At 49.6% G+C, this 12,788-nt stretch overlaps 1 protein-coding gene across 4 annotated transcripts; it reads left to right on the forward strand.

The window, feature by feature from the left end:
* The first annotated feature begins 752 nt into the window (after positions 1 to 752).
* RBFA (ribosome binding factor A) lies at positions 753 to 12,557 on the forward strand. 4 transcript variants are annotated; one of them, XM_023648040.2, is made up of 8 exons: positions 753 to 1,020; positions 3,242 to 3,284; positions 4,352 to 4,528; positions 5,210 to 5,322; positions 6,390 to 6,452; positions 7,753 to 7,837; positions 10,073 to 10,146; positions 11,380 to 12,557. In XM_023648040.2, the coding sequence occupies exons 1-8, from the start codon at positions 860 to 862 to the stop codon at positions 11,768 to 11,770; spliced, it is 1,107 nt and encodes a 368-aa protein (XP_023503808.1). In that variant the 5' UTR covers positions 753 to 859; the 3' UTR covers positions 11,771 to 12,557. The 4 variants fall into 4 exon arrangements, with proteins under 4 accessions (XP_023503808.1, XP_023503809.1, XP_023503810.1 ...); XM_023648041.2 differs by having other exon boundaries at positions 11,383 to 12,557; XM_023648042.2 differs by lacking the exon at positions 6,390 to 6,452.
* The last annotated feature ends 231 nt before the right edge of the window (positions 12,558 to 12,788 follow it).

Consider the following 12,788-nt stretch of genomic DNA (forward strand, 5'->3'; position numbering starts at 1 on the left):
GCCTGGCGCAGGGTCCACTGCAGGGATGGCGATGATACGGGGTTTGGATGAGTACGCCTCCCTTCTGGAGTGGTTTTGGATGTGTGGTCCTTCTCCAGAACGCTGGTGAGGAGGTGTTACAGTAAGAAAAGGTTCTAGCATGAGCAAACGAATCCGCAGTGTAACCAGGAGACCCCTGAGTCCTTCGTAGTTGTGTAGACAGCAGGGGCTTTGCTCCAGGCACCTCCCCCCCCATTTCACTGAACCACTCAGCGAAGAGCTGTCGTCTGCCTGCTTTCTTCATTTGCTACTTTGTGGGAGGGGAGTTGCAAGGCACGCCTCTTAGCTTCCTGCGTATAAACTGTATCCCTTGTTCTGCATTCACAGCAACACCAGCAAGTCTCACCACCCTTGCGGCTCAGCCGCCTCTGGTGGAGCCCTGCCCGGGCGGGTGAGCGGCGTGGCGTGGTCCGGCCGGCCCCGCCCACAGGCGCCCGCCCCGCCCCTGCGCCGTCCAGCCCCCGCGCCCCGCCCACAGGCGCCCGCCCCGCCCCTGCGCCGTCCAGCCCCCCGCGCCCCGCCCACAGGCGCCCGCCCCGCCCCTGCGCCCTCCAGCCCCCGCGCCCCGCCCACAGGCGCCCGCCCCGCCCCTGCGCCCTCCAGCCCCCGCGCCCCGCCCACAGGCGCCCGCCCCGCCCCTGCGCCCTCCAGCCCCCGCGCCCCGCCCACAGGCGCCCGCCCCGCCCCTGCGCCGTCCGGCCCCGCCCACAGGCGCCCGCCCCGCCCCTGCGTCGCACCGCCCCGCAAGCACGTCTCACGTCGCCCCGCGTCCCCTGCGTCGCACAGCCCCGCACGTCGCCCCGGCCCTTGCTCTGCAGCCATGTGGGCGGCGGCCCCGGGGCTGTGGGTGCTGTACGCGGGGCGTTGGGCGCTGCTCGGCGGTCGCCAAGCGGGGCTCCTTCGCGGCGGCGCCCGAGGCCTGCACGGCTCTCCGGTTCCCTGCGGCAAGAACCTGCTCAAGAAGTTTGCCTCGAAGACTAAGTGAGGACCCGGTGGGGGAGCGGCCCGCCGCCGCAGGGCCGGGGTCGGCAGGGCGGGGGTCCACGCGGCGGGGTGGGACGGGGGCGAGGCGCGGGGCGGGGCTCTCACGGGGGTCCACGCGGCGGGGCGGGGCTCTCGCGGGGGGCGGGGGGCGGGGGACGGGGCGGGGGCTGGCGTGGTGGCGGGGCCCCGCGGGGAGCCCCTCCTCTCACTGCTGGCTGTTGAGGTCTTTCTGCCCGATGTCTGCCGTTGTCTGCGTAGTCGAGGTAGTACAGTTTTACGTCTTCTAAAAACTAACAGTGCATCCTGAACGTGTGAAGCGATGTGTACATTTATCTTGTTTCCTGTTACCCGAAGCATTTTCCAGGAGAATAGTTTCATCAAATGAAGAGAAAGAAGAAAAATATATGAGAATTTTCTTTCCGCGTTAATGCTTTCTACGTGGGCTTACTTTGAGGAATAAAGAAAGCTTGTCAGGATGATTTCTTTTAGCGGTCAGAGACAATTATGTTGATTTCCATACCACTTTCAAAAACGTATTTATTTTTGTTTCAATATGTTTTTCTTTTTGTTTCAATAGACTTTTTTCAATATGTTTTTGTTTCAATAGGCTTTTTAAAAACAGTTTTAGATTTACAGAAAAATAGGCAAATAGAGTACAGAGTTCCCATAGAACCACACTCAGTTTCTGCCGTATTGACACCTTACCTTAGTGTGGCACGTTTGTTACGATGAATGAACCAATATTGATTCATTCTTGCTGACTGAAATCCGTGCCTTATTCACATTTCCTTAGTTTTTACCTGATGTCCTTTTTCTGTCCCAGGATTCTCTGCAGGCACCACATTCCACTTAGTGGTCACCTTGTTAGGCTCCTCTTGATTGTGGCAGTTTGTGGAACTGTCCCTGTTTTTGATGACCTTGACAGTGTTGAAGAGCACTGGGTGGATATTTTATAGGATTCCTCTCTGTTGGGATTTGTGTGATATTTTTCTCATGATAATACTGGAGTTAAGGGTTTTTGGGAGGAAGATCACAGAGGTAAAGTGCCAATTGCATCGCATCATTTCTAGGGCACTTGCTATCAACATGGTTTGTCACTGTTGCTGTTGGCCTGGATGGCTGCTGAGGTCGTGTCTGTCAGGTTTATCCACATAAAGCTGCAGCCCCTCCCCTTTCATACTGTCATCTTTGTGGGGAGTCGCCACGTGCAGCCTGCACCTCAGGAGGGGGGAGTTATGCTCGTGAATTATTGGAGTCATGCATGGGAGATGTGTGTCTTCGCCTCCATTTTTTAATCAACTCATGTCAGTATGACTTGTGAGTTATAATCCAATCCTGGTTTATTTTGCTCAGATTGCTCCAGCTTTGAACACTGGGAACTGCTTTAATTGGCTTCTGTATCCCTTTGACATACCATGTTATTGTGTGATTTTGTGGTAATTTTAAATTGTTTTGACCACCTTCTTACATTCTGCCACTACAAGATGCCCCAGCCCTAGAATCAGCTATTTATTCAAGGAGTTCTGGTTCCTTTTATTGGAGAGTGGCTTCAGAAACCATGATCTGAGAACTGGGCATGTTCGTTGCTACTGGAGTGTCTGTCTTTTTGGGCCTTCCAGCTGACAAAGCGAAACGTCATGTGTTTATATTAACCCCTGTATATACGCTTATTGAATAACATCTCTATGTCACCGTCTGTACCTATATTAAGTGAAGCTTGAATTTATGCTGACCCCCAATCTGATCCACTACCACACAGATCGTTCTAGCTTCTTTTCCTTGTACGTCTGTAACCTCCTGGTAACAGTGAGAAGCCTGGCCCTCCGTCCTCTACCCACTTAGTTGTTCAGTCCTGGTGTACGTGTGTGGCAGTAAGTCGCTAACCCACACCCGCCGGGAAACTCCTGTATCAAGTAGGAGACAGTGCTCCTGTGCAAATTGGTGCGTATATTTTTTAGATTGTCTCTATCTTTGGGACTGGAAGTAGACTTTAAGTAACAATTATGAGGCTGAATTAAACTTTGCCTGTCTCTTCCTCACTGTTCATGTTGTTGTCAACTAGATATCTAAGTCTTTAGATCTCCAGTAACATCATTTCTATGTCCAAGTTTAGCCCCTTAGAAACACTTGTGGTATCCTAACCTCAAGTTAGCTTATGTAATTTTTCTTCTTTAATTCACCATCAATATCCAACATAGTTCTTATTTTCTTCCCATAGAAAAAAGTTTTGGTATGAAGGTCCTTCCTTGAGCTCTCACTTGGTAAGTATAAAGGAGCAGCGATGAGCCACTTATGATTCAGATCGGCGTGAGATTTGAAAACCGGCAAAGGCAGTCCTTCTGTTTCCCTGTTGGAGGGGACAGTGTCTGTACGGGTGGGACTAGATGCATTGGTAACATGGTATTTTGACCTTTTAAAAAAACTAAAGTTTTCCAGAATGTCATATATGTTATCAAATTCCAATGTGGTAATGTCCATTTAGTTTTTAGTGTATGTACAACATATGCATATATATATAGGTATACTTTAAAAGTTTATATAACAGAGGCGGGCCCTGTGGCTGAGTGGTTAAGTTCCTGCGCTCCGCTTCAGCAGCCTAGGGTGTTGCCGGTTTGAATCCTGGGCATGGACATGGCACTGCTTGGCAGGCCATGCTGAGGTGGCATCCCACATGCCACAACTAGAAGGACCCACAACTAAAAATACACAACTATGTTCCAGGGACTTTGGGAGAAAAAGGAAAAATAAAATCTTCAAAAAAATTTTAAAAAGTTTATATAGAAAAAAATACACCGTGTACTAAAAATCACTGAGCTTTCCGTTTTTAGAAGGAGAATTTGATGGTATGTGGATTATATTTCACTAAAATTTTTTGGAAAAAATATATATACTGGCAGTGCTTTTTTTTTTCTGCTTTTTCTCCCCAAATCCCCCCAGTACATAGTTATATATTTTAGTTGTGGGTCCTTCTAGTTGTAGCGTGTGGGATGCTGCCTCACCGTGCCTGATGAGGGTGCCATGTCGGCACCCAGAATCCAAACCAGTGAAACCCTGGGCTGCCGCAGTGGAGTGCGCAGACTTAACCACTCGGCCACGGGGCCAGCCCCATACTGGCAGTGCTTTTAATCTTGGAAGGATATTGGGTAAAATCTAGGAGGATCCAGGTCTATAAAATAAACTGTATCTTAATAAAAGCTAAGGCGGCTGAGAGTAACGTTTGTTTCTTGCTTGTCAGGGTGTTCAGAACCTTCCCAGCCCCCTTTTTTGTTAGTACAACTTTAATGTACAGTCGCAATATTGACTTTTGTGTCTGTTCTTCTCAACGGAGACTTACAAGCCATCCCAGTTGGAATTCCTAACGAAAAGTACCTCGAAGAAGACCAAGAAGGAAGACCACGTACGCCTGAGGGCCCTGAATGGCCTGCTCTACAAAGCGCTGACCGACCTGCTCTGCACCCCTGAAGTGAGCCAGGAGGTTTACGACCTGAACCTGGAGCTCTCCAAGGTAGACTGAGGGCCAGAAGGAGCAGAAACGGGGCTGAGCGCGGTGGGCCCGCACTTCCTCCACATGCCACAGTCTTTCCTCGCCGTTAGCAGAAGGCACCACGTCACTCACAAGGTCTTCATTCGGGTTGCGGAAGTCATGCTAAGTGTGGCCGTTTAAGTAGAAAAGGCAGACGGAGGGCACACACGTGGTGTGAAAGCAGGCGTTTTGCTGCACACGGGAGGGGCCTTTGACCAGACGGTGCTGAGTGCTCTGTCAGATGCCCAGACACCAGGAAGTGGCGAAGTAGGGAGCACTGGAAGATCTGAGGGAAAGATGAGAAGTGGATACGTCTGCCCTCATCTTGGTGTAAAGATAAAGGGGGTGACTTCCTGCTGTCTGTCCGCTCGGAGTGGATTTAGCCAAAGGGAAGTCATGAGAATAAGTGGCAGTTCAGGCATTGTCGATGAGCACTGTAGGGTCGGGGAAGAGGAGGTGTTGGGTTCCAAGCCCCGCTCCCTCAGCTGCGAGTGCGGTGGGAGGCCCTGGCCCCGGCAGTGCGCTGGAGCGCCAGCTTTGGGGCAGTAGGGGTGCCTGAGGGTGCAGACTGCTGATGAGTGAGCTCTTATCTCCTGAATGTTGTCTGTCTAAGGAAAACCCACGTGAGCTGAAAGTGATGTGGGCTCGGGGGGTGGGACGCAGGTCTCTCTGACTTCAGACTTCTCAGCCTGCCGCGTGTACTGGAAGACCACACTCTCTGCCGAGCAGAACTCGCACACCGAGGCCACCCTGCGGAGAAGCGCCGCGCACGTGAGGTGATGACACTCTGCTTCCTGAGTGCAGTGGCTGTGCTTACGCCTTGACTTTCCCACCTGTTTCATTAAGTAGTTTTGGTTTTAGGGAAAATTTTGGAAGCATTTTCTTGAACTTCAGAGTATAATTCATATGTTCATGTAAGCCATAATTAGGTCAGCAGTTCTCAGAGTTGGTCCTAGGGACCCCTGCGATCCTTTAATGGGGTTCATGAGGTTAGAGCTGTCTCCACAATAAGATCTTACTTCCCTTCCGCACTGGTGCCATTTGCACTGAAGCCACAGTGGGTAAAATTGCTGGCCAGATGTGCCGGTGGTCGTTGTGGCTTCATGCCACACGCTCACAGTAACAAGCAGTGCTCGTTTGGTGGATAAGCAAAAGCTACTGATTATTTATTAAGCCTTGACCCTTGGGTGCACGTCTTTCCAGTGTTCGTGTGGTGGGAGGCGTACATGAAACACTGCTGTGGGCTGGCGCAGGAGGGTCGTCTTGGGGAGGACACTGCAGCTGCAGTCATGAGCCGCAATGGACACTGTTTCACTTGACAGAAAAGTGAATCAACACTGGTTACTCTGATTTAGGTGTTGGACAGATATTTTCTCCAAAATGAGCAAAGTGAACCTGTGGCTTCAGAGAAAACAACTGACCATATTTGTTGCAGTAATAAAATTCAAGCTTTCCAGTGAAAATCAGAATTTTAGAAATTTCTGTCCACCACTGTGAGTTTGACAGCTTTCCGACACTTAGACTCTTGGTGAGATTGGTGGTGATAGTAACAAATGCAATGTTGTGTAGTAAAATGTGTCAGCATTCTGAAAATCTGTACAACTTGGTGAACCAGTATTTTTGAAATGAGCAGTGCGTGAGGTTCCGCAGTCGCAAGCAGGGAAGGCCAGGGTGCAAGGCAGACCAGTGGACCTGAGTGTGAGCGAGTGGGGGTGTTCCTTGATTTGGTTTCAGATTCCACATCGCAATAACCTCTAATAAACTGCCATTTCTTGAGATTTTGTGTAGTATCAAAGAAGATCCACACTTTCCTGAAGAGCTGTTCATATGCTCTTTTTTCCAGTTACAGATATGTGCGTGTCTGGATTTTCCTCACATTTCAACTAAAACAACGTATCAGAACAGGGTATGCAGAGGCAGAGATGGGAATTCAGCTGTCTTCCATTGAGCTGGGCATTAGAGAAATTTGCAACCATGTAAACAGTACCGCTTTTCTCAATTTTTTGGAAAATATAGTTATTTTTCATTGAAAATGTCTGGGAACATTTAGTGCGCTTATTATTTTAGATGAATAAATATTTTTAAAATTCTCAGTTTTAATTTCTAGTATTGTAAATATTGATAGATATAATCCACATGAACAGAAGCTTTTTGGTGTCCTTAGTAATTTTTAAGAGTATAAAGTGGTTCTGAGACCAAAAATTTTGAAATCACTAAGCTGGGTGATAGTAAAAAAGTTACTCAGTTTTCTCCTCAGTCTTAAAAAATGCAGAAACCTAGCTAACCAGCACTAACCTGCTTCCCTCTCCTTTCTCTCTGTTCTTCTCGCCTCTCCTCTTTGCATCATACTTCGTTTTTAGAAGGGGATAGATGCTGAGAAGTCAGAGTCATATGCAGAAGTAGTATTTTCACATACCTTCCAGTTCAGCTCCTCTGCATCATGATCGCTGACGTCCATCACTGTAATCCCTAATAGTCTCTAAAGTTGTTTATCAGAGAATGGTCAGTTGTTTCATTTTTCACATTTTACAGAAACAAGAAAAAGAGAGATTTCCAAGTGTTGAGATAACAGTATTGTTTTATGATTAATTTTTAGATAATCAGAAAATTCAGTTGAATGCAATGTCCCTTATCCCACCTCTTCTGATCACGCAAGGTTCAGTGTCAAGGTTTTTCCATAACTACGTACCAATATCTATGTCACTCTGAGCAGATATGCAGTGTGTCACAGCAGTGTTTTCACTGGGTACTTGTCGCACCTAGATTGACCTTATATCTGCTTGTGTTGTGTGACTGAATGCTACAAGGATCATTTCTGCATCTGATACCCAGGTGGTTGAGGGCTGTGGCGTCGTTGCGGGTGCATGTCCGTTGGAGGGAGGAATGAAACATTGACAGGTTGTTAGTGCCCAAACATGGAGCCCAAAGCTGCTCTGAGGCCTAGGAGAGCATCTCAGTTCAGATCAGATTGTTTCCAAGGATCTCACAAGCTGCATTTAGAGGATTAAAAACAATTGCAGTGATGATGCATTTTTATCCCTTTTGTAACGTGCAATTTGGCTAAGGAAGACTCCTCTGGGCTGATGTTTTCAATCTCATTTCTTCTTCTTCGTGAGATTACCATATAGTTTTGTTTCTGGCATTGTCACACCTTTCCACCAAATGTCACCTACAGCCACGCAAATCTGTGTTGTCTCTGTCTCCAGGCATCTTTTGATGTCCCAGCAGACCCTGAGGAACGTGCCGCCGATCGTATTTGTTCAGGACAAAGAAAATGCAGCGCTAGCCGAGGTAAGGCTTTTAAATAATTAACTTTTTTACAACGTAAACTTTTGTATGAGTAGGATTTTAAGTTTACTTTCTAAATATTCAAAAGATAATGTGTACAGTTTGAAAAAGTAACAGTTGGAAGGGTACAAGTGAAAAGTGCATCTCCTGTGCCCGTCCCACCGATTCCCAGAGGTGAACACTGCATCTGGCTTTAATTTTTCATTGCCTGTCACTCTAACTAGTAAACCATATCTCCACTTCTCAATTTATAAACATGCGGCATTCAGAGCTACCCTCCTGTGCTGCTCCTCACAGCTCCCTAGATTTCAGCCTGTCAGTGGTTACTGTATATCATCAAGGCTTATAAGGTTTGCATTCTGTCCTGTAACTGTAATTGTTTTCCTTCCTTTAGATATAGGTTAATTATAAAGGTTAAAACCTGTAAATATATATATATGTTTTATCTGTGTGGCGGTTACCTGATGGTTATTAAGGTATGTTCTGCCTTTAAAAAGTTTACCCCAAAAACCCCAATAAGTAGCATTTACAATATTATAATTAGGTAGCTGTTATTCCCTGTAGGCCTAGGTAGTATTTAGATCTACAGAGGAAAAAAAGTCTAGTTGGATGTTTCTGTCTTTTGTTATTCATCATATGAGCAGTACTGAAAACATTATCCAAATAGCAATCTTGGCAGGTGTGGCTTTCCCAGTAGTAGAGGGCACAAAAGGGTGAGGCCCCCGTCTGCTGTGAAGAGTTCGGTGGAATTCAGGGTACGGTGTACCACAGAGGCACTTAGCGGGGAGTTCGCCCTGCGTGCTTGGTGAGCTGGTAGGAGGACATCCCGTCTCCTGGTGGTTGGGCCCGCTGCACTCACGATGCCTTGACTTGGCCCTCCCTCTGGGGAGGTAGGTGTAACCTACAGAGCCAGGTGGGTTCCTTTCCAGAAGCCGTCAGTGGGGGGGGGATGCACGAGATGCTCAAGCACTTCTGGGGCAGATCCTTTGTCCAGAGACTGTGCTGTTGGGTTTCATACTGGAGGCAGCCTTAAGCCTGTCCAGTGGTCTCACCATGTCCCACGTGTGCCCAGAGGTGAAAAGGGCCATGTGCTGATGGTGGGCCCCATATGTGCTCAGAGCTCAGCTGTTGACCGGAGGCAAAGGGAAGGTCGGGCCTCCATCTCTCGTCCTGAAGTTTTTGTCTCACTGAATTTAGAAGCAAGTGAAGGCTGGACCAGAGCGGGGGTCTTTGACTTGGGCGGATGATTATTTGAGGGCATGGTCGTTACTTGCTTGCCCTTGTATAAGTCAGTGCAGTATTTTTCAAATACTTAGGTACTTTTTTTTCTTTTTGGTGAGGAAGATTGGCCCTGAGCTAACATCTGTTGCCAGTCTTCTTTTTTTTCCCTCTCCAAAGCCCCAGTACATAATTATATATTCTAGTTGTAAGTCCTTCTAGTTCTTGTAAGTGGGATGCTACCACAGCATGGCTTAAAGAGTGGTGCTAGGTCCACACCCAGGGTCTGAACTGGTGAACCCCCGGCTGCCAAAGTGGAGTGTGCAAACTTAACCATTCAGCCACAGGGCTGGCCCCTATGTGTGTGATTTTTATTGCTGTGCCATTGTGATCATGCTTTATGTTGCCTCAGCCCTGGTTTTGGATCCAGGCTCTCCTGGGCTTGCACTGACCTCAGTGCGCGTGGCCTTGGGATGGCCCTGGAGGCTGTCAGGACAGGCTGGTCCAGGTGGGAGCCACCTGCGGTGTCCGGGGAGCGGGGCCTGCTGTGGGTTAATGCCTTTGTGCATGCCCTGCTGGGGAGCAGTTCTTATTCCCAGCATAGGCCTCTCAGCCTCCATGGAGCTGGATTTGAAGGCCAGACCCCAATGGGTGCCTTTCACACTGCCATGCGGAAGGGCTTTTTTCCCCCAAACATGCAAATTCTTTGGCAAAGTTGAAGCATTTTACAAAACTACATGAAAAATCAGTAAATGTTAATTCAACTAATATTTAACTGTTTCTTCATAAATTTGGCTAACACTGACAAGTTTTCAATGTAGTCTTAAAAAAGCCACACTTCATTATCAGAGAAAACCTAACTGTCAAATGCGGGTGTTTGAGAGCACAAGCCACGTGGGAGGAGCAGTGCGAGGGCAGCGGGGGGCTGCGTGGGCCGCACGGGGCATGGCACCCGTGTCCAGTGGTGCCAGCTCCCTGTGCAGTGCTGGACGGGGTGTGCTAATTACCCTCTCTTTCCAGGTGGATCGGTTGCTGGCTGTTGCTGATTTTGGGCCCCCAGATGAAAACGATGAGTTTATGCAGAATGGTTTCAGGTAATGCGGGGGGAAGTAGGTTTTCCATCCTCCTGGGCAATACTCGTGTGGAGTTGCTGGTTCCCATGGCACTGCACAGTTCTGCACGCTGTGGACTGTCTGCGGGCCAGGCCCTGCCTGTGTCCCTGGGGCCCAGCCTGGTGTCGGCACGTGGCAGCCCTGGCGGCAGCCCAGCAAGCTACCAGCGCCTCAGTGCAGCTGTGGGGAGGGCCTCTGGGCGCCAGGGCCTGCGGCCTCTGCTGTCCTGGCAGCACCTTGTCAAGTGAGGACAGGTGTATCTCCCTCATCCTTTCCATTCACTCGCACATTTTTATTGAGGGCCTACTGCATGCCAGGCCCTGTTCCCGCACTTAGGATTCATCCCTGAACAGAATAGACAGCAGGGTCTTGGGAGCCTGCGTTCTTCTGGGGTGCCAAGAGGAAGCAATAAATGTCTTTGAGCAGGAAATTCAATGTCAGGACGGCGAGGGCCCGTGGGTGGGGGCAGCACTGCAGTTTAAAATCTGACGGCCAGCGCAGGCCTCTGTCTGAGAAAGTGATGTGGGGTTTGGAGGGGTGTGTGGAGGGTCCTGTTCCAGGCGCACGACCAGCTAGGTAGGTTCTCAGCCTGTGCTCCTTAAACTGGCTCCATCACCGTCGCATGGGCCCTCTCTGGAGCTCCAGGGCTGCAGTAACAGCCCGCCTGGTGAGGGATGCTGTTCTTTGGGGACGCCAAGCTAGAGCAGAGGCCCCAAGCAGCAGAGTCCACGGGTCCCGATCAGCAAGGAGGCGGGGAGCCTGATCCGTGGGCCTGGAGACTTTCCAGAGCAGGGCATTAGAGGGTTTAAAGGCGCGACAGGGCCAGATTTGGGCTTTGAAGGGCTTGCTCTGTTTTGCTCCCAGAATGGACTCTTGTCTTCTCTCTTCCTTTGGTTCATCAAGTGGCCTGAGTGATAGATCTGGAGACCCCACCCATAATTCTGCCTAGCTCTCTAAGAGCACTGGCCATGTTTAAATGGAAAAAAATTAAAAATCAGAGCTGTGCCACTCAGGCCCCAGGAATGCTGGCTGAGTGGTTTGGGACTGGGGGGTGCCCGGCCATGCCCCACGTCCTCCCGCTCTCCAGTTTCCCCCAGACATCTGTTAGGATGGTTCACCAGAAGGGGGTGTGGGACGTGGGAAGCGCTGCCCAGGAGCCCACGCTGTTGTCCTGGGTGCTCCTTTGCTTGGTGTGAAGAGTCCTCTTCTCCCCAGCAGGGAACCCAAGGCCCTGAACGCCCTATCACCGTGCAACACCCCGGGCCCCGCCGTGCATTCAGGTGTGTTTGGGATCAACCATGAGGCACTCAACAAGCAGATCATGGAGTATAAGAGGAGGAAAGAGAGAGGGCGTGAGAGGCTGAGCCCCGAGCAGGAGGCTGAGCTGACAAAGCAGACAAAAAAGAGGAAGAAGAGCAAGCGCCGCATGGACGAGGACCTCTCCCCCAAGGACTGCCTGTGGGGGGCGGTCAGTGAAGACGACCTGGCCTACAGTGCAGCCTGTCTGGAGGAGCACAGCACGGTACACGGGTGGGAGCTCCCAGAAGCAGAGCGGGAGCCACAAGTGGAGAGCGATGGCGACAGAAAGGGCCGAGGTGACTGTTAGAGATCTAAGGCATGGACTGGGGCTCCACTTGCTGACCCACCCGTGTCTGCACGTGATGCAGCTCTGCCTGAGGGAGGCCCTCGTGTGCAGAGCACCTTGAGGCACGCACGTCCCCCCCTGAGCCCCCCATGTGGCTGTGAGGAGAGGATGGCCTGCAGGGAGCAGAGAGAAATCGTTCCCATTGACGGCAGTACAGTTCATCCTCATTATTTGCGGATTCCATAATTGCAGATTTTCCTGCTGACTAGAATTTCCTTGTAACCATGTGGCACCTTCTCGTCATTCTCTGACGCGCAGAAAGGTGAAAATTTGAGTAATCGATGCACAGGGTCCCGGTTAAGTTCCAGCAAGGCAACCCTTTGCCCTCTTGTTTCATATGTAAACAACTGTCCTTTTCACGATCTATTTAGTGTCACGTTTTTCACATTTTTGTGCCTTTTGATGATGATTTCACTGTTTAAAAATGGCCCCAAGCCAACCCCGTGGCCCTAGTGGTTAAGCTTAGCGTGCTCTGCTTTGGCAGCCTGGGTTCAGTTATTAGGCACAGACCTACACCACTTGTCCGCAGCCACACTTTGGTGGCATCCCACATACAAAATAGAGGAAGACTGGCACAGATGTTAGCTCTGGGGCAATCTTTCTCAGCAAAAAAAGGAAAGAAAAAAAGGCCCCCAAGCATGGTGCTTCAGTGCTGTCTAGTTTTCCTAAGTGCAAAAAGGCTGTGACATGCCTTTCAGAGAAAACGTGTGTTAGAGAGATGTTGAAATAAACCGTTACTTAAGTGTGATGTAGAGAAACATTCTCTTGGACTGGGGGCATCTCCTTTTCCCAAGCATCATCCACCTTGAAATAACAAAAAATGGCATTAACAAAGTTTAGATAATCAGAGAACGGTGCTCTATTAAGATAAGCAAGGAAGCTTGCAAATGGCTTTTCAGAGAGTGAATTTCCATTTTTATAAATTCTTCCAGGAAGGACAGCATTGCCATTTCCTCTGCAACAGCGGCAAGCTCCCGGT

The sequence above is a fragment of the Equus caballus genome, chromosome 8 (assembly GCF_041296265.1).
Source record: "Equus caballus isolate H_3958 breed thoroughbred chromosome 8, TB-T2T, whole genome shotgun sequence".
Taxonomy (NCBI): domain Eukaryota; kingdom Metazoa; phylum Chordata; class Mammalia; order Perissodactyla; family Equidae; genus Equus; species Equus caballus.

What these genes read in the sequence shown, in the direction of transcription:
- RBFA (XM_023648040.2), top strand. Translation starts at nt 860, where the DNA reads ATGTGGGCGGCGGCCCCGGGGCTGTGGGTGCTGTACGCGGGGCGTTGG. An exon ending in AAGTTTGCCTCGAAGACTAA is followed by an intron (nt 1,021 to 3,241) that starts GTGAGGACCCGG and finishes TTCTTCCCATAG; the next exon opens with AAAAAAGTTTTGGTATGAAG. An exon ending in AGAAGCGCCGCGCACGTGAG is followed by an intron (nt 5,323 to 6,389) that starts GTGATGACACTC and finishes TCTTTTTTCCAG; the next exon opens with TTACAGATATGTGCGTGTCT.